Raw genomic sequence first — 23122 nt, 5'->3', positions numbered from 1 at the left:
TCAAATTTTAGAAAAAATTTGCATTTTTCGAAATTTAAATGTGTTTGCTTGTAAAACAGATAGTAATACCACACAAAATAGTTACTAGTTAACATCCCCCATATGTCTACTTTATGTTTGCATCATTTTTTTCACGTACTTTTATTTTTCTAGGACATTACGAGGCTTAGAACTTTAGCAGCAATTTCTCATATTTTCAAGAAAATTTCAATAGGCCATTTTTTCAGGGACCAGTTCAGTTCCGAAGTGGCTTTGAGGGCCTTATATATTAGAAAGTCCCCATAAATCACCCCATTTTGAAAACTGCACCCCTCAAAGTATTCAAAACCACATTCAGAAAGTATTTTAACCCTTTAAGCGTTTCACAGGAATTAAGGCAAAGTAGAGGTGAAATTTACAAATTTCATTTTTTTTGCCGAAATTCATTTGTAATAAAAAAAAATCTGTAACACAGAAGGTTTTACCAGAGAAACGCAACTCAATATTTATTGCCCAGATTCTGCAGATTTTAGAAATATCCCACATGTGGCCCTAGTGTCCTAATGGACTGAAACATCGGCCTCAGAAGCAAAGGAGCACCTAGTGGATTTTGGGGCCTCCTTTTTTTAGGAATATATTTTAGGCACCATGTCGGGTTTGCAGAGGTCTTGTGGTACCTAAACAGTCGAAACCCCCAAAAAGTGACCCCATTTTGGAAACTACACCCCTCAAGGCATTTTTCCTGGGGTATAGTTAGCATTTTGACCCCACGCTTGTTTTGCAGAATTTAGTGGAATTAGTCTGTGAGGTTGAAAATCACCTATTTTTCTGTGGAAACATAGAATTTTTTCATTTTTACAAGGAATAAAGGAGAAAAAGCACCCAACATTTGTAAAGCAATTTCTCCCGATTACGGCAATACCCCATATGTGGTCGTAAACTGATGTTTGGACCCACAGCAGGGCTCAGGAGGGAAGGAGCGCCTTTTGGATTTTGGAGTGCAGATTTTGCTGGATTGGTTTTCAGTGCCATGTTGAGTTTGCAACGCCCCGGAGGGACCAAAACAGTGGAAACCCCCCAAAAGTGACCCTATTTTGGAATCTACACCCCTCAAGGAATTTTTCTAGGGGTATACGAGCATTTTGACCCCACAGGATCTTTTTTAGAGCTAAGGTGACCAAAAAACTGTGATTTTGGCGCTTTAAATTCTTTATTTCTTACAGCATTCACCGTACGCAATAAATTAAGTTTTACTTTATTCTGCGGGTCGGTACGATTACGGCGATACCATATGTGTATAGTTTTTTTTACGTTTTGCAGCGTTTGCACAATAAAATTACGTTTCTATAAAATAATTTATTTTCTGAGACACGCTATTCTGAGCCGTAACTTTTTTATTTTTTCGTCAAAAAAGCTGTGGGAGGTCTTGTTTTTTGCGGGACGGATTGTGGTTTTTATTGGTACTATTTTGGGGTAAATGCGACTTTTTGATCACTTTTTATTTTATATCTTGAGAGGGGTGGTGACCAAAAAATAGCGATGCTCACAGTTTTCCGTTTATTTTGTGTGCGGCGTTCACCATGCGGAAAAATTTAACATTATAGTTTCATAGTTTGGGTCGTTATGAACACGGTGATACCAAATATTTGCACTTTTTTTTAACGGTTTCATTTTTTCCCTATAATAAATGACTTATTATAGGAAAACAAAAACTTTTATTTTTACACTTTTATAAAACATTTGTATTAAATTTTTTTTAACTTAAAGAGGCTCTGTCACCAGATTTTCCAACCCCTATCTCCTATTGCAGCAGATCGGCGCTGCATTGTAGATAAGAGTAACGTTTTTTTTTTTTTTCAAAAACGAGCATTTCTGGCCAAGTTATGAGCATTTTTATATTTATGCAAATGAGGCTTTCCTAAGTGTCGGACAATCGACTTACCTGCAATCGCCGATGCTGCTGCAGAATCAACAGTAGCATCTGTCGCCTGGTGCCGATGTGTCCTCGCTCGTCCGACACGATGCAGGACCTGGGGCAGGAAGTGACGTCACAGCGTGATCTCTCGAGAACACGCTCTGTGTCTGTGCACTGCCAGAAGCTGGGTGTTAACGAAGAGAAGTGGATGACACTTCTATTCACAACGCCCAGCTAGTAAAACAAGTAAAAACGCCCAGATGTACACACACAATACACACCCACTTGGACTTAACTTTAAACACGCCCAGTTGTACATAAGAAAGGCTCATTTGCATAAATATAAAAATGGTCATAACTTGGCCAAAAATGCTTGTTTTTGAAAGAAAAAAACGTTACTCTTATCTACATTGCAGCGCCAATCTGCTGCAATAGGAGATAGGGGTTGGAAAATCTGGTGACAGAGCCTCTTTAAGTTAAACTTTATTTTTTTGACCTGCAGCTTTGATCACTGCTAGAATACATTACACTACCTAGGTAGTGTAACGTATTCCAACTGTCAGTGTGACGTCACAGTCAGGCCTGATTTACACGAGCGTGTGCGTTTTGCGCGCGCAAAAAACGCTGCGTTTTGCGCGCGCAAAAGGCATTTGGCAGCTCCGTGTGTCATCCGTGTATGATGCGCGGCTGCGTGATTTTCGCGCAGCCGCCATCATAGAGATGAGGCTAGTCGACGCCCGTCACTGTCCAAGGTGCTGAAAGAGCTAACTGATCAGCAGTAACTCTTTCAGCACCCTCGACAGTGAATGCCGAACACAATATACACCAACCTGTGAATAAAAAAAGACTTTCATACTTACCAAGAACTTCCTGCTTCCCCCAGTCCGGGCTCCCGGCCGTTGCCTTGGTGACGCGTCCCACTCTTGTCATCCGGCCCCACCTCCCAGGATGACGCCGCAGTCCATGAGACCGCTGCAGCCTGTGATTGGCTGCAGCCTGTGCTTGGCCTGTGATTGGCTGCAGCTGTAACTTGGACTTAACTGTCATCCCGGGAGGTCGGACCGGAGTTATCGGTAAGTCAGAACTTTTTTTTTTTTTTACAGGTTCATGGATTTTCGGAGCGGAAGTCACTGTCCATGGTGCTGAACCAGTTTAACGCTTTCAGCACCGTGGACAGTGACTGTCTCCTGACGTCGCGTACCCGAACATTTTTTACCGGTTTCGGTCAAAACGAGTTTGGCCGAACCCGGTGAAGTTCGGTGCGCTCATCTCGAATTTGACACTCCGTTTGGATGTTTGTAAACAGAGAAGCACGTGGTGCTTTTCTGTTTACATTCAGGAGTTTGACAGCTCTTGCGCGAATCACGCAGTTCGCACGGAAGTGCTTCCGTGCGGCATGCGTGGTTTTCACGCACCCATTGACTTCAATGGGTGCGTGAGTGCGCGAAAAACGCACGATTATAGAACATGTCGTGAGTTTTTTTCTGCGCACACGCGCTGAGCGCAATTCACGCATCGTCTAAACTGCCCCATTGACTAATATAGGTGCGTACGACATGCGTGCAAAGCACGCGCGTCGCACGCGCGTATATTACGTTCGTGTAAATGAGGCCTCACTCTGACAGTTAGTCTACGAGGATCAGCAGAGGCTGGTCCTCATAGGCTTCCATACATGGCAGACCCGGAGGCCGTTGCCTTGCCTCCGGATGCCATCACAAGCATCAGCAGACCCCACGATTGCATGGGGGCTGCTGATGTGCTACAAACCCCCTACATGCGGAGATCGCAATCGAGCCCCGCATGTAACGGGTTAATTGCCAAAATCAGCGGCGATGAGCCGCTGGTCGCCAACACTGGAGTGTCAGCTGTCGGGGACAGCTGATCTCCAAGTTCCCGATGCACACCTTGTCGCCGACAGTGTGCATCGGGAACGACACAGTGACTTCCTGTCACTCTGACAGGAAGCCTATCAGGACCAGCCGAAGGTTGGTCCTGATGGGCTTCCGTCCATGGCAGACACGGAAGCCATTGTTTGGCTTCCGTTTGCCATACTAACTATCGTCAAACCCCGCGATTTCGGACCGGGGTCTGCCGATATGCTAGAAACCCCTAAAATTCAGCGATTGCAACCGATCGCTGAATTTAAGGGGTTAATTCGCCGAAATCAGCGGCAAAGGACCGCTGGCTGGCAAGAGTGAAGTGTCAGCTGTCGGCGACAGCTGACCTCCCGGTTCCCTGTGCACACTGTCGCCGGCAGTGTGCACCGGGAAAAACTCAGTAACTGTACATCGTCATGCGGGAAGTAACCTTCCGCGGCGATGTACAGTTACTTACTCGTGTGGATAGGGGTTAATAAGCACCAAATAGAAATAATTTATTAAATGATGTACAGTTTATCATACCTACTAATGGTCCTGGATCTAGCGAGACAGTCCTAAATTCCAGGCAGTGTCCCACTGTCCCCTGGCAGCTGGCGACAGTCCTCAGGATGCAGATACACTTGAGACCAATGGTGGAGCAGAACAGGAGCCATCAGTTCCCTGCTCCATTATTCACTATGTAACATCAGCCATGAGTAGTTTGGCATAGACAGGCGCAATGCAGTGACATCATTGCGCCTGTCTGCACCGAGTCACACAGAGCACAAACCGTATGAGACCTGCTTGAAGGATTTCTTGCACTCGTCGTGGGAAAGGGGCTAGGTGAGTTTATATTATTTTTTCTAGGCACTATTGTGGCATTATATTGTGGGTAGGCACTCTGGAGGCATTGTACTGTGTGGGGGGCAGCTATGGGGATATTCTTCAGTGGGGGGCACTGTGGGGGCATTATACTGTGGGGAAGCACTATGGGGCATTATACTGTTTGTGGGATACTATGGGGCATTCTACTGTGGGAGGGACAAAGGGAAGGCAGCAGAGGCGGAGGACACCCAGGAGGAACAAGGGGAAGGCTGCAGAGGAGGACACCCAGGAGGGACAAGGAAGACTGCAGAGGAGGAGAAGGACACCCAGGAGGAAAAAGGGGAAAACTGCAGTGGAGGAGGACACCCGGGAGGGACAAGGGGAAGACTGCAGTGGAGGAGGACACCCGGGAGGGACAAGGGGAAGACTGCAGAGGAGGACAACCAGGGAGGGACAAGGGGAAGAGTCCAGAGGAGGAGGACACCCAGAAGGGACAAGGGGAAGACTGCAGAGGAGGAGGACACTCAGGGAGGGACAAGGGGAAGACTGCAGAGGAGGTGGACACCCAGAGAGGAACAAGGGGAAGACTGCAGAGAAGGAGGAGACTCGGGGAGGGACAAGGGGAAGACTGCAGAGTAGGAGAACACCCAGAGAGAAACATGGGGAAGACTGCAGAGGATGAGGACACTCCGGGAGGGACAAGGAGAAGGCTGCAGAGGAGGAGGACACCCAGGGAGGGACCAGGTTAAGGCTGCAGAGGAGGAGGACACCCAGGGAGGGACAATGGGAAGGCTGCAGAGGAGGAGGACACCCAGGGAGGGACAATGGGAAGGCTGCAGAGGAGGAGGACACCCAGGGAGGGACAATGGGAAGGCTGCAGAGGAGGAGGACACCTAGGGAGGGACAAGGGGAAGACTACAGGACACCTAGGGAAGGTGAAGGCTGCAGAGGGCGATCGATGTTGTGAGAAGTCCATTTTTTAAAACGTTTTAAATTCATGCATGACTTTAGGTGTTGCTTACTTGATAGGCAGACTCTAAGATGCCAGGCAATCTGTGTAGGGACGGAGGCTGACAGCAAAGGTACCCTGTGAAAAAAGTGTGTATGGGCCCCCTTCCCTTCAAAAGCAACCAAGCTACAAATGTGTCTACCCTTACCTTTACTTGAACCGGGTTAACTTATACAATTTGTCATTATAGCAATTCAATACAATCTCTAGTGCCATATTGTAAAAAAAATCGACATGGTGCACACGCCACTTGCACATTAGATACATGCTGCACACACCTCGCACACATTATATACATGCTGCACACACCTCGCACACATATGCATGCTGCATACGCCACTCGCACATTATATACATGCTGCACACGTCACTCGCACGTTATATACATGCTGCACACGTCGCTCACACGTTATATACATGCTGCACATGGAGCTCTCACATTATATACGTGCTGCACACATCGCTCACACGTTATATGCATGCTGCACACGTCGCTCGCACGTTATATACATGCTGCATACGCCGCTCGCACATTATATACATGCTGCACACGCCACTCGCACATTATATACATGCTGCACACGCCACTCGCACATTATATACATGCTGCACACGCCACTCGCACGTTATATACATGCTGCACACGCCACTCGCACGTTATATACATGCTGCACACGCCACTCGCACATTATATACATGCTGCACACGACACTCGCACATTATATACATGCTGCACACGCCACTCGCACATTATATACATGCTGCACACGTCGCTCGCACGTTATATACATGCTGCACACGCCACTCGCACATTATATACATGCTGCACACGTCGCTCGCACGTTATATACATGCTGCACACGTCGCTCACACGTTATATACATGCTGCACACGCCACTCGCACATTATATACATGCTGCACATGGAGCTCACACATTATATACGTGCTGCACACATCACTCACACGTTATATACATGCTGCACATGGAGCTCACACGTTATATACATGCTGCACATGGAGCTCACACGTTATATACATGCTGCACATGGAGCTCACACGTTATATACATGCTGCACATGGAGCTCACACGTTGTATACATGCTGCACATGGAGCTCACACGTTATATACATGCTGCACATGGAGCTCACACATTATATACATGCTGCACACGTCGCTCACACGTTATATACATGCTGCACATGGAGCTCACACATTATATACATGCTGCACATGGAGCTCACACATTATATACGTGCTGTACATGGAGCTCACACATTATATACGTGCTGTACATGGAGCTCACACATTATATACATGCTGCACACATCGCTCACACATTATATGCATGCTGCACACGTCGCTCACACATTATATACATGCTGCCCATGTCGCTCACACGTTATATACATGCTGCACATGGAGCTCACACATTATATACATGCTGCACATGGAGCTCACACATTATATACGTGCTGTACATGGAGCTCACACATTATATACATGCTGCACACGTCACTCGCACGTTATATACATGCTGCACACGTCGCTCACACGTTATATACATGCTGCACATGGAGCTCACACATTATATACATGCTGCACATGGAGCTCACACATTATATACGTGCTGCACACATCACTCACACGTTATATACATGCTGCACATGGAGCTCACACGTTATATACATGCTGCACATGGAGCTCACACGTTATATACATGCTGCACATGGAGCTCACACGTTATATACATGCTGCACATGGAGCTCACACGTTGTATACATGCTGCACATGGAGCTCACACGTTATATACATGCTGCACATGGAGCTCACACATTATATACATGCTGCACACGGAGCTCACACATTATATACATGCTGCACATGGAGCTCACACGTTATATACATGCTGCACATGGAGCTCACACGTTATATACATGCTGCACATGGAGCTCACACGTTATATACATGCTGCACACGTCACTCGCACGTTATATACATGCTGCACACGTCGCTCACACGTTATATACATGCTGCACATGGAGCTCACACATTATATACATGCTGCACATGGAGCTCACACATTATATACATGCTGCACATGGAGCTCACACATTATATACGTGCTGTACATGGAGCTCACACATTATATACATGCTGCACACATCGCTCACACATTATATGCATGCTGCACACGTCGCTCACACGTTATATACATGCTGCACACGTCGCTCACACGTTCTATACATGCTGCACATGGAGCTCACACATTATATACGTGCTGTACATGGAGCTCACACGTTATATACATGCTGCACACGTCGCTCACACGTTATATACATGCTGCACACGTCGCTCACACGTTATATACATGCTGCACATGGAGCTCACACATTATATACGTGCTGCACACGGCGCTCACACCCAGTAAGCCCCATTGTGTGCGTACGGCAGAACTTTCATGTTGAAAAATGCTTGTAAAAAGCCTCCAATTATCCTGAAGGTGTCAACCAGCCATTGTTCATACGGAGAGAAATTTTCAGCGTGCGGAACTGCAAACCGCCTTGCTAAAAAAAAAAAAAGTGACGTCACATTTTGACAAGGTTTTCGATGTGAAAAATAGCATCGGGTAGCCACGCAGAGATTATCCCTAAATCTGAGGGTCAGTCTCGGATTTCTGCTGCGAATTCTCGGCCGATTATTCACCCTTTACAGCAAAATGGACGGTTCTACAGATATGAACGTTTATCTAAGGAGAACGGCTCTGCATGATTTACACTGTTGTATTGACCTTTTACAAATCCTTCTTCCTTCCATCATCAAGACTTTGAACTTGATGTTTTACTACTAATACTGTGATAATCTCTTTCTCTGCGGCAGACGATCAATCTAACACTCTCTAGACAGTATGGCTGCCAGGTCGCTTACTGTTCAGTGAGGGGAAATGGGTCATGTTTTTGCTTCCAGCCTATAAAGCATTTATAATTCTCGCATTTGGTGCTTGGACATAAGGGCGAAACTTACTGTGTTTAATCTAAAGAGATAGGTGCCAAAGTCATTTTGCAATACACAAAACTGCAGGAATGTTCCTGTGCAGCTAAATAGCTATTACTAGTAGCATAGTTGCCAACATTTGATTATTTTTTTTCCAGGGACACTTAGGGTGTGGCTTCTTTGGTGGATGTGGCTTATAAGGCATAGCTTATCTGGTGGGAGTGGCTAATTGGGCGTGGCTTTCTTCCCTGAATTTCTGCATACAAAAAAACCAAACACAAATGTCTGCACAAGTTTGGCTAACAACTAGCATGGTGGCCATGACCTGCCTAGGTAGAGTCGTGTGTTAACCTTAAACCATACTATCCCCCACCCCCATTTAGTAACGACACATGACACCGAGGTTGGATGTGAAATGGCCACAGCAGCCGTTTATTAATTTCACAGTTTTATAAAAACAATTTAAATCCGAAACATTCGGATAACTAGTTAGGAATCCACCAGAGAATTCCTCCTAATAATTCACATGACCCAACATGGGTCAGAATCATAAATAACCATTAAACGTTAACATTAACCCGAGCAGAGGAAGTCCTTGAAGCCCCTTCAGATGTTCCTTTCAAGAACACACCGAATTAGCCATCTGCAAACCACTAATTACCTCCAGCCGTAAACCAGCTCGGAAGCACCGTTCACCTCTGCAGATGGCTCCACCCACTAGAAGTCCACTTCAAGGGGATAACACCCGTTGAAGCCCTCAAGTGATATACCGACCACTAGAAGTCCACTTCAAAGGGATAACACCCGATGAAGCCTTCAAGTGACATACCTTCTACCAGAAGACCACTTCAAAGGGATAACACCCGATGAAGTCTTCAACCATGTACCTTTTTTGGGGGACGCATACCCCCGATGCGACCCCCCCACCATTTTGTACTGACTGGCCTCAAGGACTCCCCCCGCCAGCTGCCATGACAACAGAACCTACTCCGGAAAAAAGAAAAACATGTTAAATAAACACACAAAATAAAACACAACGCTCATATACGGACGTACAGAAGACCTAAGGAGTAACAAAACAAGGGTGGGAGGGTGGGAGCTTTGCTTCTTGTGTACTACTCCTCCCGCTGCTTCCGGCTCAATGCCGAGAAACAGCGGGAAGCGCAGTAACGGCCCCCCCGTCCCCCCTAGCTCCTCCCCGTCCCTCCTTCAGCTTCTTCACCTTTCCCTCACCTCTTAACATTAACCCTTTCCCTACCAGGACGGTCATGTCGGCTTCCCTCAAGCCTGCAGCTGCGTCCAGCCTCTTCTGTATCTCTCCCTGGTTATCTGGTTGTTAATAGGAAGGTGATGTCTCACTTTATCATTAGGGCTAGGTAATATGTGCTGCCCCTACTGGTAGAGTAAAAATCATCGTAGATATTGCCACCCACACTAAGTGCCCCTTGTAGATGGTACCCCACACTGCCCCTAGTAGATAGTGCCACACACTGGCCCCCTGTAGATAGTGCCCCCTCTAGATAGTGCCTCAAAGCCCTCTGTAGCTAGTGCCACCCCTAGATAATGCCACAGTGCCCTCTGTAGATAAAGCTACAGTGCCCTCTGTAGATAGTGCCATCCCCCGCATAGTGGCACCCCCTAGATGATGCCACCGTGCCCTATGTAGATAGTTCCACACCCCCCTTGTAGATAGTGCCACACACACTCACACCCTTGTAGATAGTGGCTGGCACACACACCCTTGTAGATAGTGCCACACGCACACACACACACACCCCTGTAGAAAGTGTCACACCCCCAGATGGGGATTCCTCTCCTGAAGGAGCCCCTGACGCCACTGTCCATATATGGGGGGAGGGGATGGCGCTATCTACAAGAGGTGTGTGTGTGTGGCACTATTAACAGGGGATTCCGGTCCAGGAGGAGCCCCTGACCCCACTGACCATATATGGACCATGACGCCAGGGGCTCCTGGCAGTGCATCGGCAATGCTCTGGCCAAGGATTCCGCTCCTAAACAGGGGCTTCTCTAGGAGTGCAATCCCTATCAAGAGCATTGCGATGCACTGGCCGGAGAATCCTCTTCTGGAGGAGTCCCTGACGTTACTGTCCATTTATGGCAACTCTCTGGCTGGGCATTCCGCTCCTGGAGGAATGAATGTCAGAGCAAGGAGCGAATAGTTTCCTGCTCTGCCATAAAATTCAGATGTATCTGCATCCTGAGGATGCAGATACAATTGAGTAAGGCAATTGCCGGGACACATCCGGGACAGTAATTTGCCGGAACGGTCTCTGTAAATTCGAGACCGTCCCGGCAAATTCAGGACTGTTGGCCACTGTTGGCAACTATGTAGTAGCCGCCAGGAGCTAATAAAAGGTAAAAGGTGTCACTATTGGGCATTTATCCAAAATGAATTCTCCCAAATGCCCTGCGGGTGTCAGGGTATGCTGGGAATTGTAGTTTCACAGTTCCTAGAATGCCATAAATTTGAGACCACCTTACTACTAACTGCCTGACCAACATGTCACAAACATAGATATGGGTTGGAATTTACTAAAACTGGCGTAAAACGGCAGAATGTTGCAAATATGGCGTCTGCCATTGTTTTGAACTGTTTTACTCCAAAATACTGTCAAATAACCAATGATAACTTCCCCCATTGTGTATATTATGAGTATATTATCAGGTTTATTATGCAGTGTGGGTTTTTTCTATTTTTATCAAATTACGTTGTTTGCTATGAACAAATCTAGTTCAGCGACCGCTTCACCTGACAATGAGCTGATCCCTGGACTTCCCGCTTTGACTCTGCAGGGTAAATGAAGTCTACTAGAGCTCACATTAAAATTATCCGTGTGATGCATGGCCTTGCTGGCCATCTAAAGTTTAATGTCATATGTAATGTCTTTCTGCTCTGTCTAAAAAAAAGGAAAAAAAGGGTCTCAAAAAAGGGTATTACCTCCATATAATAATTCATTTGAAGTGAATGTCCATATTTGAATAAAATTTTTTTAACCCCCGATAATTATATTTCTTAAAATACAGTACGTTTTATAGGTTTTTATAAAACTCTAAATTCCCTATAAAGACAGTTAAATTATAAAATTCGGTCTGACTGCAGCCACCACTAGGGGGAGCATAGAATTCTACTGCATACTGTTTATACATTAAACTCCATAATAACACAGTATACCGTAAGCTCCAAAAGGTGGCTGTAGGCAGCGCAAAAGTAATCTTATAACATTATGCCTATGAAGGAAATTTGGAGCTTTGTCTTACAAAAATGGAGCACTGACAATTTTAAAGATATAATAAGAAATTATTTAGGCCAGAATTTTGGACCTAAAACTGCCAAGAGGATAGGTGAAAATTCACTTTAAAGATAGAGAAGAAAAAGTGCACTTCTTGATGGATACATTTGGTATTATAGAGCCATAAAACCCCAAAAATACCAGTAGTCTGTGAGTTATCCTCTTCTGTCAATTTGTTTAAAAATCTTAGACTATTACAAATATTATGCTCAGGCATGAGTTATTACCCAGAAGTTGTAATGGTGATCATTTTAGTACTATCTGTTTCTGAGAAAGCTAGGTAAAAACTAAAAAGCAACTCGATAGATTTTTCAATAAATTGACAGCTGTGAAAAGTTCAAGGACTGCAAATGTTTTCTTTTTTTTTTTAAAGTAGGAAATGCTCTATTAAGATGTCTTCATCCATCAAATTTAAGAAGTTCAAACAACATAACATATTAATGACTATTGATAAAGCTCAGATCTCCATGGGATACAATGAAAGCAACATCTTCGGGATCCCCCTCAATATTACCAAAATAAGAAAGTGTAGAGTGGCTCATAGGACACAAGCACAATATTGTATCTTTCTGACATTAAGACTTCCAATAATAATTCTGTCCAAATGAGAACGGGAATCCTTTTTTTTTTTTTTTCATCAGAATTATATTATAGTGTGTAAAATAGGACAATTAAAGGGGTTCTGGACATTGATGGTATATCACTAGGGCATGCCAGCAATGAAGGGGATCTAAATGGTGGGAACCACCATAAATCACAATATTGAGTGGAGCACCATGGTCCCATTAGGTTTCGCCAAACAAAGCGCCATTCTCGTCCATGCAATGCACTTGGTTTTGCGGCACAGCTCCAATACGAGTCTGGGAAAACCCAAAGGGGCTTTGGCGCTTCGCTGTGTGCTGGGCCCCCTTTATTCTTAGGAATAGTGGGGTTTCCAGTTGTCAGACTATCACTGATCACACATTGATGGCATATAATAGGGATATTCTATAAGGTTTAAAACTACAGAGCCCCTCTGATTATTTTAGCTTCTTTCTTTTGCATTTGAACTAGAAAGTAAAAGTAGCAGAGAACTCTTAGTATTGCCTGTGTTATGTAGAGAATGAATGCAGAGGGCGGGCAGAGCAGGAAGTCTGTGTGGTGCAACTTCCGCCAATAGCAGCAGAGCAGGAAGTGATGTCAGAAAGGAAGCGTTGTTTTGGCAACTTCTGCTATACAGCCCAGTTATGTGCAGCAGTAGTTGTCATTGCCTGTGGTATAAGGACCTATAATGTACAAAGCACCTTGGAAAATTACATTTGGGGGACAGCGTGATGGAATTGACTGTCCTAGTATGTTACACGAGCCTAGTAGCTCCATTCTACTAATTATAAAAAGTTGGATGGTGTTCCACATAAAAAATGCTTAAAGAATATGATACATTATTGAGTTACTGTAGTGAGTGCCATATCCCTTTTGGCTTTGGTTAACTCCACTTAGAGGTTTTCTATGGAGAAACTCATAGCGCATTAATGTCCAAAAAGTTTCAATGGGAGTACCTAAACTTCATTCGAAGATATGGAAATCTATGAGTGAAGCAAATAGAAGCTGAAGGGGCATGGCAATCAACACCTGAATTCTAGTGATCGATGAGGGTCTATACCCATGGGCCTCTACTGAAGACATCTTCTCGTTGCCCCCAGTAATGTTAGCTTAAAATCTCACCATTACCATTATGTATCAGCTTAACGAGTCTCTGGAGGGCCTGGATTAAGGACAGTGGACTGGGCAAATCAATGTTTGAGGGTCCGCATCCTTCTTATTCAAAAAAGAGAAATATAGTTTAAACTTTAGGAGAATCTGTCAGCAGTTTTATGACCTCGAAACGACTGACAGCGCAATATAGGGGAGGGCGTTGTAATGATACAATTTGTCTCGGTCTTGCAATGTACTGACGTTTAATTCCCCCGTCACTTAGAGCAGAGAGGCGGGCTGGCATCGTGCAGTGAGGAGAGCCAAAGAGCATTGCACATTCAGTGTCCGCTTCAGTGGCAATGGTGACCGCAGTTCCGGGTATTAAATCGCTTGCATGACCATGAAAAAAGGTATGGTCACAATGTCCCATCACCCCATATATACCCCACTGTTAGTTGTTTTGAGGAATCAAAATGGCTCACAGATATCCTTTTAATATTGGTGCCATTTTGTGCCCTCATAATACCTCCAAACAGAACCTAAATAAAGTGTTATATAGTACACAAATAATACTGGAGAGGGCCCAGATATGATGGATCCTCCTTCCTCCGTGGCTAGTTTTCCAGAAAATAGATGTCTGCTTTGTGGGCTGCACATCATGGAGAAAAGGTGGCGAAGGCCCCCAGACGGAGGGCACCCTGGAGCAATTACCCCTCCGATAATCTGGCCTTTTAGACCTGCACTTATTACAACAATAAAGAAGATTGCTGTACCGAGTTCCAAAGATTTCCATGTCTCCAAACTAGGTTTACGGTTTTCCCATTGAAAGCTATGGATCTAAAACGCATATGTCCCATTCTAATGACTGGTGAGGGTCTCTGTCCACAAAGAATAATTGATCCTATTTTCTTACAAGTCTCTTTGACATGTCAAGGGATCGATAAATGTGAACGTGTAAAGCAGTGACCAGTGTCGCACTTTGTTTGAGGACCTTAATAATCTCGGATTAAGATGAGGGGTACATTTGAGTTTATAACCGTAGTAAAAGGGTTTTTCCCATCTCAGACATTTATGGTATATCCACAGGTTATGCCATAAATGCCTGATAAATACGGGTCCCAGCTCTAGGATCCAGCTGGCCACTGATTCCAGGTTGGGGACTAAGTTGTGACCCCTTTTCTCTACATAAGTGCGGGTCCCAGAAAACGGACCCAGATTTATCAGACATTTGTAGCATATCCTGTGGATCCCTAGTTATATCACACTCATAGTTTGGACCTTGTAGCTCCCAGTATGGCCTGTAAAATGGTAAGGTTATGCTGGGAGTTGTTTTCCTCACATACAAAAAATGGTGCCACTTCAGAATAGACAACAATTCCAAGGTGTCATCATCTGTGATTGTAGTTGTTCACTTTTCTTCTCCATCTAGCCCAGACCACCATGACGACCTCTCCCTTGCCGCTACTCGTCTCTGTAGAGTTTGCCGCCCACACATCTTTGGCTCCTTGCTTTTTCAGCACTTCTCCACCTTCTCTACACAAACTCCCCGTCCTATTTCCCCAGTACTGTGCTAGCTGCTACACCCAATAGTGCATCATGCTTCTCCAGGTGCCCACAATGCCTATGATGAGCTATTGCCTTAATGATATCTATTCATTTTTGTATAGTACTGCCATAGCGCCACCTAATAAATATCACTGCTGCACGGATACTGCCCTCAAAAATAGTGTCAAATTCATAGTGATTACAAAAATAATAGTGCCAATCTGATAGGAAGGGTGAGTGATGGAGAACCAAACATATGTTACAGCTCTGCTATGTCAAGCTTATACATAGAGGACTAGCTAGCACGCAACAGTCTCAACTCTGCTGTGCCGTGTCTACTTGCATAGGACACATGCACATACAACCCATATGGTTGTATTGATGCAGGGATTTCTCCACCGCAGGGCTTTAATTACAGCCCGTTGGAGGAACCTTTAGTGTCATATGCAGGTTGACTGTCTCGTCATTGATACTGAGGGGGGACAGCCATTTGCTAGTATTTAACACTTTAATCTCTCAATCAGGGACTATTACAGAGCCTCCTCGTATATACACAGGGGGAGGCTAGACACATATATCTTTAATAAAACGGAGCAATTAATTTAGACATAATATTGTCTTAGTATGCCAATCTAGGGGACTTTGGCACAACGTCATCATTTTTTCATCTAACATTGTTTTTAATAATTATTCAATAAAGTATTTTTTATTTTTAACATTGATGTAACACACTACTTTTCCCACTCCCCGTTCCTTTGTTCATAGGTTGTACAGAACCCTAATATGCCTGTGCCATGGTCTTAAACTGAGGTACTCTGTTTTGGAGCAATCCTTTCTAATGTCCAGTAACCGCCACTGTGTTTAAGGCCTCATTTACACGAGCGTATTATACGCGCGTGCGACGCGCGTGCTTTTCACGCGTGTCGTACGCACCTATAATAGTCTATGGGGCTGTTTAGACGATGCGTGAATTTTGCGCTGCGTGAGTGCGTTGCGTAAAACTCACGACATGTTCTATATTCTTGCGTTTTTCACGCAACACGCACCCATTGACTTCAATGGGTGCGTGAAAACAACGCATGCCACACTGACGGTCCTGCGTTGCATGCGCGAAAATCACGCAAGAGCTGTCAAAAGGATGAATGTAAACAGAAAAGCACCACGTGCTTTTCTGGTTACAAACATCCAAACGGAGTGTCAAATTCGAGATGAGCGCACCGAACTTTACCGGGTTCGGCCAAACTCGTTTTGACCGAAACCGGTAAAAAATGTTCGGGTACGCGACGTCAGGAGACAGTCACTGTCCACGGTGCTGAAAGCGTTAAACTGGTTCAGCACCATGGACAGTGACTTCCGCTCCGAAAATCCATGAACCTGTAAAAAAAAAAAGACGTTCTGACTTACCGATAACTCCGGTCCGAACTCCCGGGATGACAGTAAAGTCCAAGTGACAGCTGCAGCCAATCACAGGCCAAGCACAGGCTGCAGCCAATCACAGGCCAAGCACAGGCTGCAGCCAATCACAGGCTGCAGCGGTCTCATGGACTGCGGCGTCATCCTGGGAGGTGGGGCCGGATGACCAGAGAGGGACGCGTCACCAAGGCAACGGCCGGGAGCCCGGACTGGGGGAAGCAGGAAGTTCTTGGTAAGTATGAAAGTCTTTTTTTATTCACAGGTTGGTGTATATTGTGTTCGGCATTCACTGTCGAGGGTGCTGAAAGAGTTACTGCCGATCAGTTAGCTCTTTCAGCACCTTGGACAGTGACGGGCGTCGACTAGCCTCATCTCTATGATGGCGGCTGCGCGAAAATCACGCAGCCGCGCATCATACACGGATGACACACGGAGCTGCCAAGTGCCTTTTGCGCGCGCAAAACGCAGCGTTTTTTGCGCGCGCAAAACGCACACGCTCGTGTAAATGAGGCCGAAATGTCTAAATACTATATTAAGATTAGCACCAGATTTACATCCCAGGACCCTATTGGTACAGTCTGGCTCCTTAGACTCCACACATCGAATAGGCCACTCCTTAAGTCATTTTGATTCTTACAAAACATCTAGCACCCTCCCCTTCAGTCTTCCCCCCCCCCCCTCAGTGTCTTCCTTCTTTACTCTCTTCCCATAGTCCTTTCGGCGGGTGTCCTCTACTGCACCCTTCCCATTGTCTCTTCCTCGGTGTCTTCATCTGCAGCCTTCCCCTTGTCCATCCCTGGGTGTCGTCCTCCTCTGCAGCCTTCCCCTTGTCCCTCCCTGGGTGTCCTCCTCCTCTGCTGCTGTCCCCTTGTCCATCCTTGGGTGTCCTCCTCTGCAAACTTCCCCTTGTCCATCCCTAGTTGTACTCCTCTGCAGCCTTCCCCTTGTCCCTCCCTTGGTGTTCTCCTCTACAGCCTTTCCCTTGTCTCTCCCTGGATGTACTCCTATACAGCCTTCCGCTTGTCGCTCCCTGGGTGTCCTCCTCTGCAGCCTTCCCCTTGTCCCTGCCTGGGTGTCCTCCTCTGCAGCCTTCCCCTTGTCCCTCTCTGGGTGTCCTCCTCTGCAGTCTTCCCCTTGTCCCTCCCTGGGTGTCCTCCTCTACAGCCTTCCCCTTGTCCCTCCCTGGGTGTCCTCCTCTGCAGCCTTCCCCTTGTCCCTCCCTGGGTGTCCTCCTCTACAGCCTTTCCCCTTGTCCCTCCCTTGGTGTCCTCCTCTACAGCCTTTCCCCTTGTTCCTCCCTAGACATCTTCCTTCTCTGATGCTTTTCCCTGGTCCATCCCTTTTAGCCACTAAGGTGATCTTGGCGAAGGAAACCCTAGAACTGTTCAGCCCCTGACTGTTTATTCAGAGACCCACTGGCGTAGCTATAGAGGTCGCAGCGGTCGCAATTGCGACCGAGCCCCGAATCCAGGGGGGCCCACAGCCCCCCCGCACTACATCAATAAAAAGTTACTATAGTAACTCGGGCCGCGGGCCCCTGTTACTATAGTAACAGATTGTACTTACCTTCCTGGTTCCGGATTGCAGCGGAGGTCCTGACGTCAAGCGCTGTGTGCAGCGCATGACGTCACAGCGCTATGCGCCGCGCACAACATCGAGAGGACAGAACTTCCGCCGCGGCTGAAAAGGAAGGTAAGATTAGTAGCCCTGACTGGCGGGGTCCGACTCCTGGGACCCGGCAATCAGCTGTTTTGAAGGGGCCGCAGCACTCGTACGAGAGCAGCTTCCCCTTCATTCCGGTCAAACTGCGGCCCCTTCAAAACAGCTGATTGGCGGGTCCCGGGAGTCGGACCCCGACACATCAGCTATTGATGGCCTATCCTGAGGATAGGCCATCAATGTTTAGGGACTGCACAACCCCTTTAAGCCTACGATGTAGCAGGCTTAGAGGGCCCATTAGACAGGATCACAGATTGTGTGATACGGTCTGCTGGGCCCTGTATCTAAGCCATTCACATGGTAGGCTTAGATACATGGCCCATGTGTGATCCTGTCTGATGGGCCCTGTATGTAAGCCTACCACACTGTAGGCTTAGATACAGGGTCCCACAGACAGTATCACACATGGGCCCTGTATCTAAGCCTAACACGTGTTACTAATAGTTTTTTTTGTGTGTTTTCTTACAGGTTCGGTCATTGGACTACGTAGATTCCAGGACTACTTCAATGACGGCTTTTTTTTTATTATCAATAAAATGGTTAATGAGGGTTGTGTGGGTTTTTTTTTTTATTTCAATAAAATATATTTTTTCTATGTCTTTGTGTTTTTTTTTAAACTATATTACTATCGCCTTAGTAATGGCCGCCGGCTGATTGACAGCATCCATTGCTAAGGCGGGGCTTAGTGTTAGCCGGAGCAGAGGCCAACACTAACCCCCATTATTACCCCGGTACCCACCGCCACCAGGGGTGCTGGGAAGAGGCGGTTACCATGCAGTACTTGACCATCTGTAGTGATGGTCGGGCACTGGGGTGGCCGCAAGCTGGTATTATCAGGAGGGGAAAGGCCAAAAACAGTGGCCCTTCCCACCCTGGTGATGCTAGGCTGCTGCTGCTTTATTGTATCTGGCTGGTTATCTGGGGGTGACGCAGGCTCGAGGGCCGAAACGCGCGTCGGGGTTGATGCCAGACAGTGCTGACTGTGTCATGGGTAAGGTGCTTTGCTCTATTTCAGAGCTTGTATTTGACCTTTTCCATTGTCACTTCCATGCATACACCTCTCGGTGTTTAATTGTGTGAGTGGTTACCTGCCATGTCTTGACTCCTGCATCTGTTTATGATCACGATGTACCACGTTTTGTGGTCTTTACATGTTAATACTCAATGCTGGACGTCATTTATCACGGCTCCACCTGTACTCACAATTGTTACTTATACAGTGATAGTCTGCTCTTCAATTTTCTCTATATTGCATGTTTCAGTGTCTGGTGTCCTTTTCATACTGTGGCAATCATCTTTAACTTTTAATTGGTGTTCTGTTATTTGTCTTAATAAAACTTGTTACTTTTTATTAAATTTGTGGTGTGTCAGACTCCGTTTTTTAGGTTTACAATTCATTTAGTGTGTATCCCCACCGATACTATCATGCTCACTCAGGGCTTGTAAGTCCCGCCCCCCTCTTTTCTTTTCCCTTTCAGACATTTTTATACCAATACATAGATATTTATCTTATTAATGTTTAACCTTTGGGAATTGGGGATTGGCTGGCTTTGCTCTTTTGGTGCTCTCCATATAGGCATAGTACATATGTATTGGGGCTATTTCCCCTGACATTTTAAGCCCTAAGGGTATGTTCACACGGCAGCGTCCGTTACGGCTGAAATTACGGTGCTGTTTTCAGGAGAAAACAGGACCGTAATTTTAGCCATAAAGGCAAGTGCAGGCGTCTTTCGCTGCGTCCATTACGGACGTAATTGGAGCTGTTTTTCTATGGAGTCCATGGAAAACTGCTCCATTTACGTCTGAAGAAGTGACAGGCACTTCTTTGATGCGGGCGTCTTTTTTACGCGGCGCCTTTTGATAGCGGCGCATAAAAAAAATGACCGTCGGCACAGAACATCGTAAGACCCATTCTAATGAATGGGCAGATGTTTGCCAACGCTTTTGAGCCGCATTTTCGGACGTAATTCGGGGCTAAAACACCCAAATTACGTCTGTAAATAGTGTGTCAACCCAGCCTTAGTGACGCCCCTGGCTGCTAGTGCTGCATTGTTGGGTCACTTAGGAGACCCAGCGATGCAGCTGAAAGCTGCAGACCGTCGGCCATGAGAAGTTTGCGGGGGGGGGGGTGCCTTTAGCTATGCCCCTGCAGAGACCGGAGTGTTAATTTAAGGAATTTGCTCCAAAAGCAAATAAAATATGAGCCCAGTGCTGCTCTTGAAATTCTACTGGGATCAATCCTGGTTGGTCAGCGTGCAATTTAGTGTTTAGTTTACATTTTATATTAATTTTATTTTGATTTAATTTTGTTTAATTTATTTTCTAATTTCATAAACTTTTTAAATAACAAGACATCAGCTGAGTACTGAAGCCGTGTCTGCTTCATTACTTACAACTTGGTGCATAGTTGAATGTTTGGTAATGGCTGTGCATGGTACTGCAGCTTAGCCCATGTAAGTACTGTAGTGAAGGGGCTTCTGCCGTTTCTTTGTTCTGCTGATCGATAGGGGTCCCGGGAGAGAGACCAACACCGATCACACGTTGATGGCCTATACGAAGGATAGGCTATCAATGTAATCTCCCTTAAAATTGAGGCATACAGAGGTTTTCTAGTCTGTCTTCTTATGTGGCAGGGGGCCTTTTGACCCCTATTAATGACAAGGACCGACGTGTATCTGCTACCTCTGCACAATCTATAGCTATGCCACAGGCAATTGCATATTGGGCGTTTACTTAATTAACTTCTACTATCAGAGTGATTCTTATGATAAAACCAACGGGAACATAACATTTTTGCCGTTGTTCTAAGTGTGTGCCATAGGAACACAAGCCACCATTTATGGATGCCTGTATTCTGCCCACGGAACAAAAGATGTTCTGATAGAGAGATATTACAGTATTACTTTCATACATTGTACTTTAGCAGGTTAGCCTCTGCTTTAGCATTGACTTACTCTTCAACTCATTTGAAATATATCCATCAATATCTACATATAGTGTACGCTTAAGTTCTAACAAGCAGGTTCATGGTGTACACAAAGCCGACCTCTTTTACAAATTCTCTGTATGGAAACCTGTTATTAGTTCTATCCATTTGTACATTTATGGCAAATAGGATTTTAATTTAAACTGCAGAGATTTCCATCTGCAATGCAGAGCTTTCATATCATGAGAGTTATAGCATTTTAAATTGATCTGGAAATGAATATTTGTGGCAGAGCGTAAAATGAATAGAATTATTATGCTCACTGAACTGGAATATTTTAATACTTGTATCACTAGACATCTGCCTTTTAAAACCCTAAATTATAGAAAATGTATTGTTGTTGTTGTTTTTATGTTTTTTTTTTTCTATTTTAATTGGAATTGAAACATTAGAAATTGAATCTTAAATGTTAGGAGTATAAATGTTTTATTGATGTTGAGTTATGGAGATTTAAACATGGCTCCCCACTAAAAATCGGATTATAATCAACACTTTCTTTGAGAAAAAGTTCTTGAGGATTTAGACAAACTTTAAGGCACTTCTAATGATAGAAAACATTAAGTGGTATAGAAATGGGAATTTTGCCTATTAGTGGCTAGTAAACTGAAATGTAACAACTAGTGCCAGGCAGCTGCTGTTAAGGCAAATCAAATTATGGATGCATCAAAATGTATATCAATGATATTACATTAGTGGAAACAGATGTGGTCTACTGTAAGATGGACAAGGAGACAATAGGTGAGTATAGAAAATATTGAAATGGCTAAAGAATGGGAAGGAAGGAAATGGTGTATATCTAAACTGTACATTGGTGCCACGGTATTATTTTAGCTCTGCTGGAGTACTTTAACTACAACTTGGTATGTGTTCCCATATGAATAGAATTAGGCATCAGGCAGTGCACCAAGTCCCAGTGGGCTGTGGAGTATTCACTGCAGAGGACGATCATAGAGGCAGATATAAAAATTCATCTGCACTGAGCTCCCCCTAGTGGTGGCTGCAAGCAGCCAGCGTTTTATCATGTACTGTGTGAAGCAAAGCAGGAGATTTAGAGCAATATAGGGTAGAATTCTTAATTAAATAGTTGTGTGGGGTAAATACATAGAAAATTGTGTTCTTCAAACTGAGCGCAATATTTCTAAAGCATCTGTTCCACTTTTTACAACATATGACACTTTAAATTCATGTTGATGTGAAGCTATAACTCCCAGCACACCCTGGGAGCCTTCGGCTATTGGTGCATTCTGGGAGTTATAGTTTTACACCAGCTGCAAGAATGCAGATTGAACACCACTTGGCTGGAACGTCATGTGCCTAATTTAAAATCTTGGTGTGTATTGAAGAGAGTCTCTGAAGGTATGTAGTGTAAAGTATTGTGACCCTAGAATAGACAACAACATATTCATCCTGATTTTCCGCTACTTGATCTTTCAGGGTGAAGCACAGCTGGATGGGAAGATGAGCAATGTTCAAAGAGGAAAAGGAATAGATTGTGCGGCTCTTACCTGCATGGTTCAGCTGGCTCAAATTATTGTTGGCGGTGGTCTTGGAGTCTTGGTCAGTCTCGCTGGGAGTGTGGTGGTTGTCGTCATTTCTGCTTCTACTGCGTCATTGATTGGTTGCTGCTTTGTTGCAATTTTTGTCAGATATGTTGAATAAACCATAACCCTGATCTCTTCTAAGTTGCTTTTTTGTATATATACAAAAAAAAATTCACATCCAAAATTTTTTTTCTAAATATTGAAGAAATTGTCTGCTTTTGTTTTTTGTAGCATTCCGAGTCATAAGTTGAACTTCTTGGGACCTATTGCAAAATCTGTAATTGGTCTCCTCAACTATCACACAACAATTATAGTACTGGTTTCCTCACCTGGGGCAAAGAGTCCTTTTGGGC

The 23122-nt window shown here is 45.1% G+C and overlaps 1 protein-coding gene across 1 annotated transcript in view; it reads left to right on the top strand.

The window, feature by feature from the left end:
- Window positions 1-22887, top strand: part of SLC45A2 (solute carrier family 45 member 2) — a 110447-nt gene extending 87560 nt beyond the window's left edge. Inside the window, exon 7 of the mRNA XM_075854993.1 lies at window positions 22663-22887. Coding sequence (XP_075711108.1) covers window positions 22663-22887 — 225 coding nt within the window. The remainder of the gene's footprint in view (window positions 1-22662) is intronic.
- Window positions 22888-23122: the final 235 nt, after the last annotated feature.

The sequence above is a fragment of the Rhinoderma darwinii genome, chromosome 1 (genome assembly GCF_050947455.1).
Source record: "Rhinoderma darwinii isolate aRhiDar2 chromosome 1, aRhiDar2.hap1, whole genome shotgun sequence".
NCBI lineage: Eukaryota > Metazoa > Chordata > Amphibia > Anura > Rhinodermatidae > Rhinoderma > Rhinoderma darwinii.
Note: the sequence above shows the minus strand (reverse complement) of the source record. Positions and strands in the feature narration are given on the sequence as shown.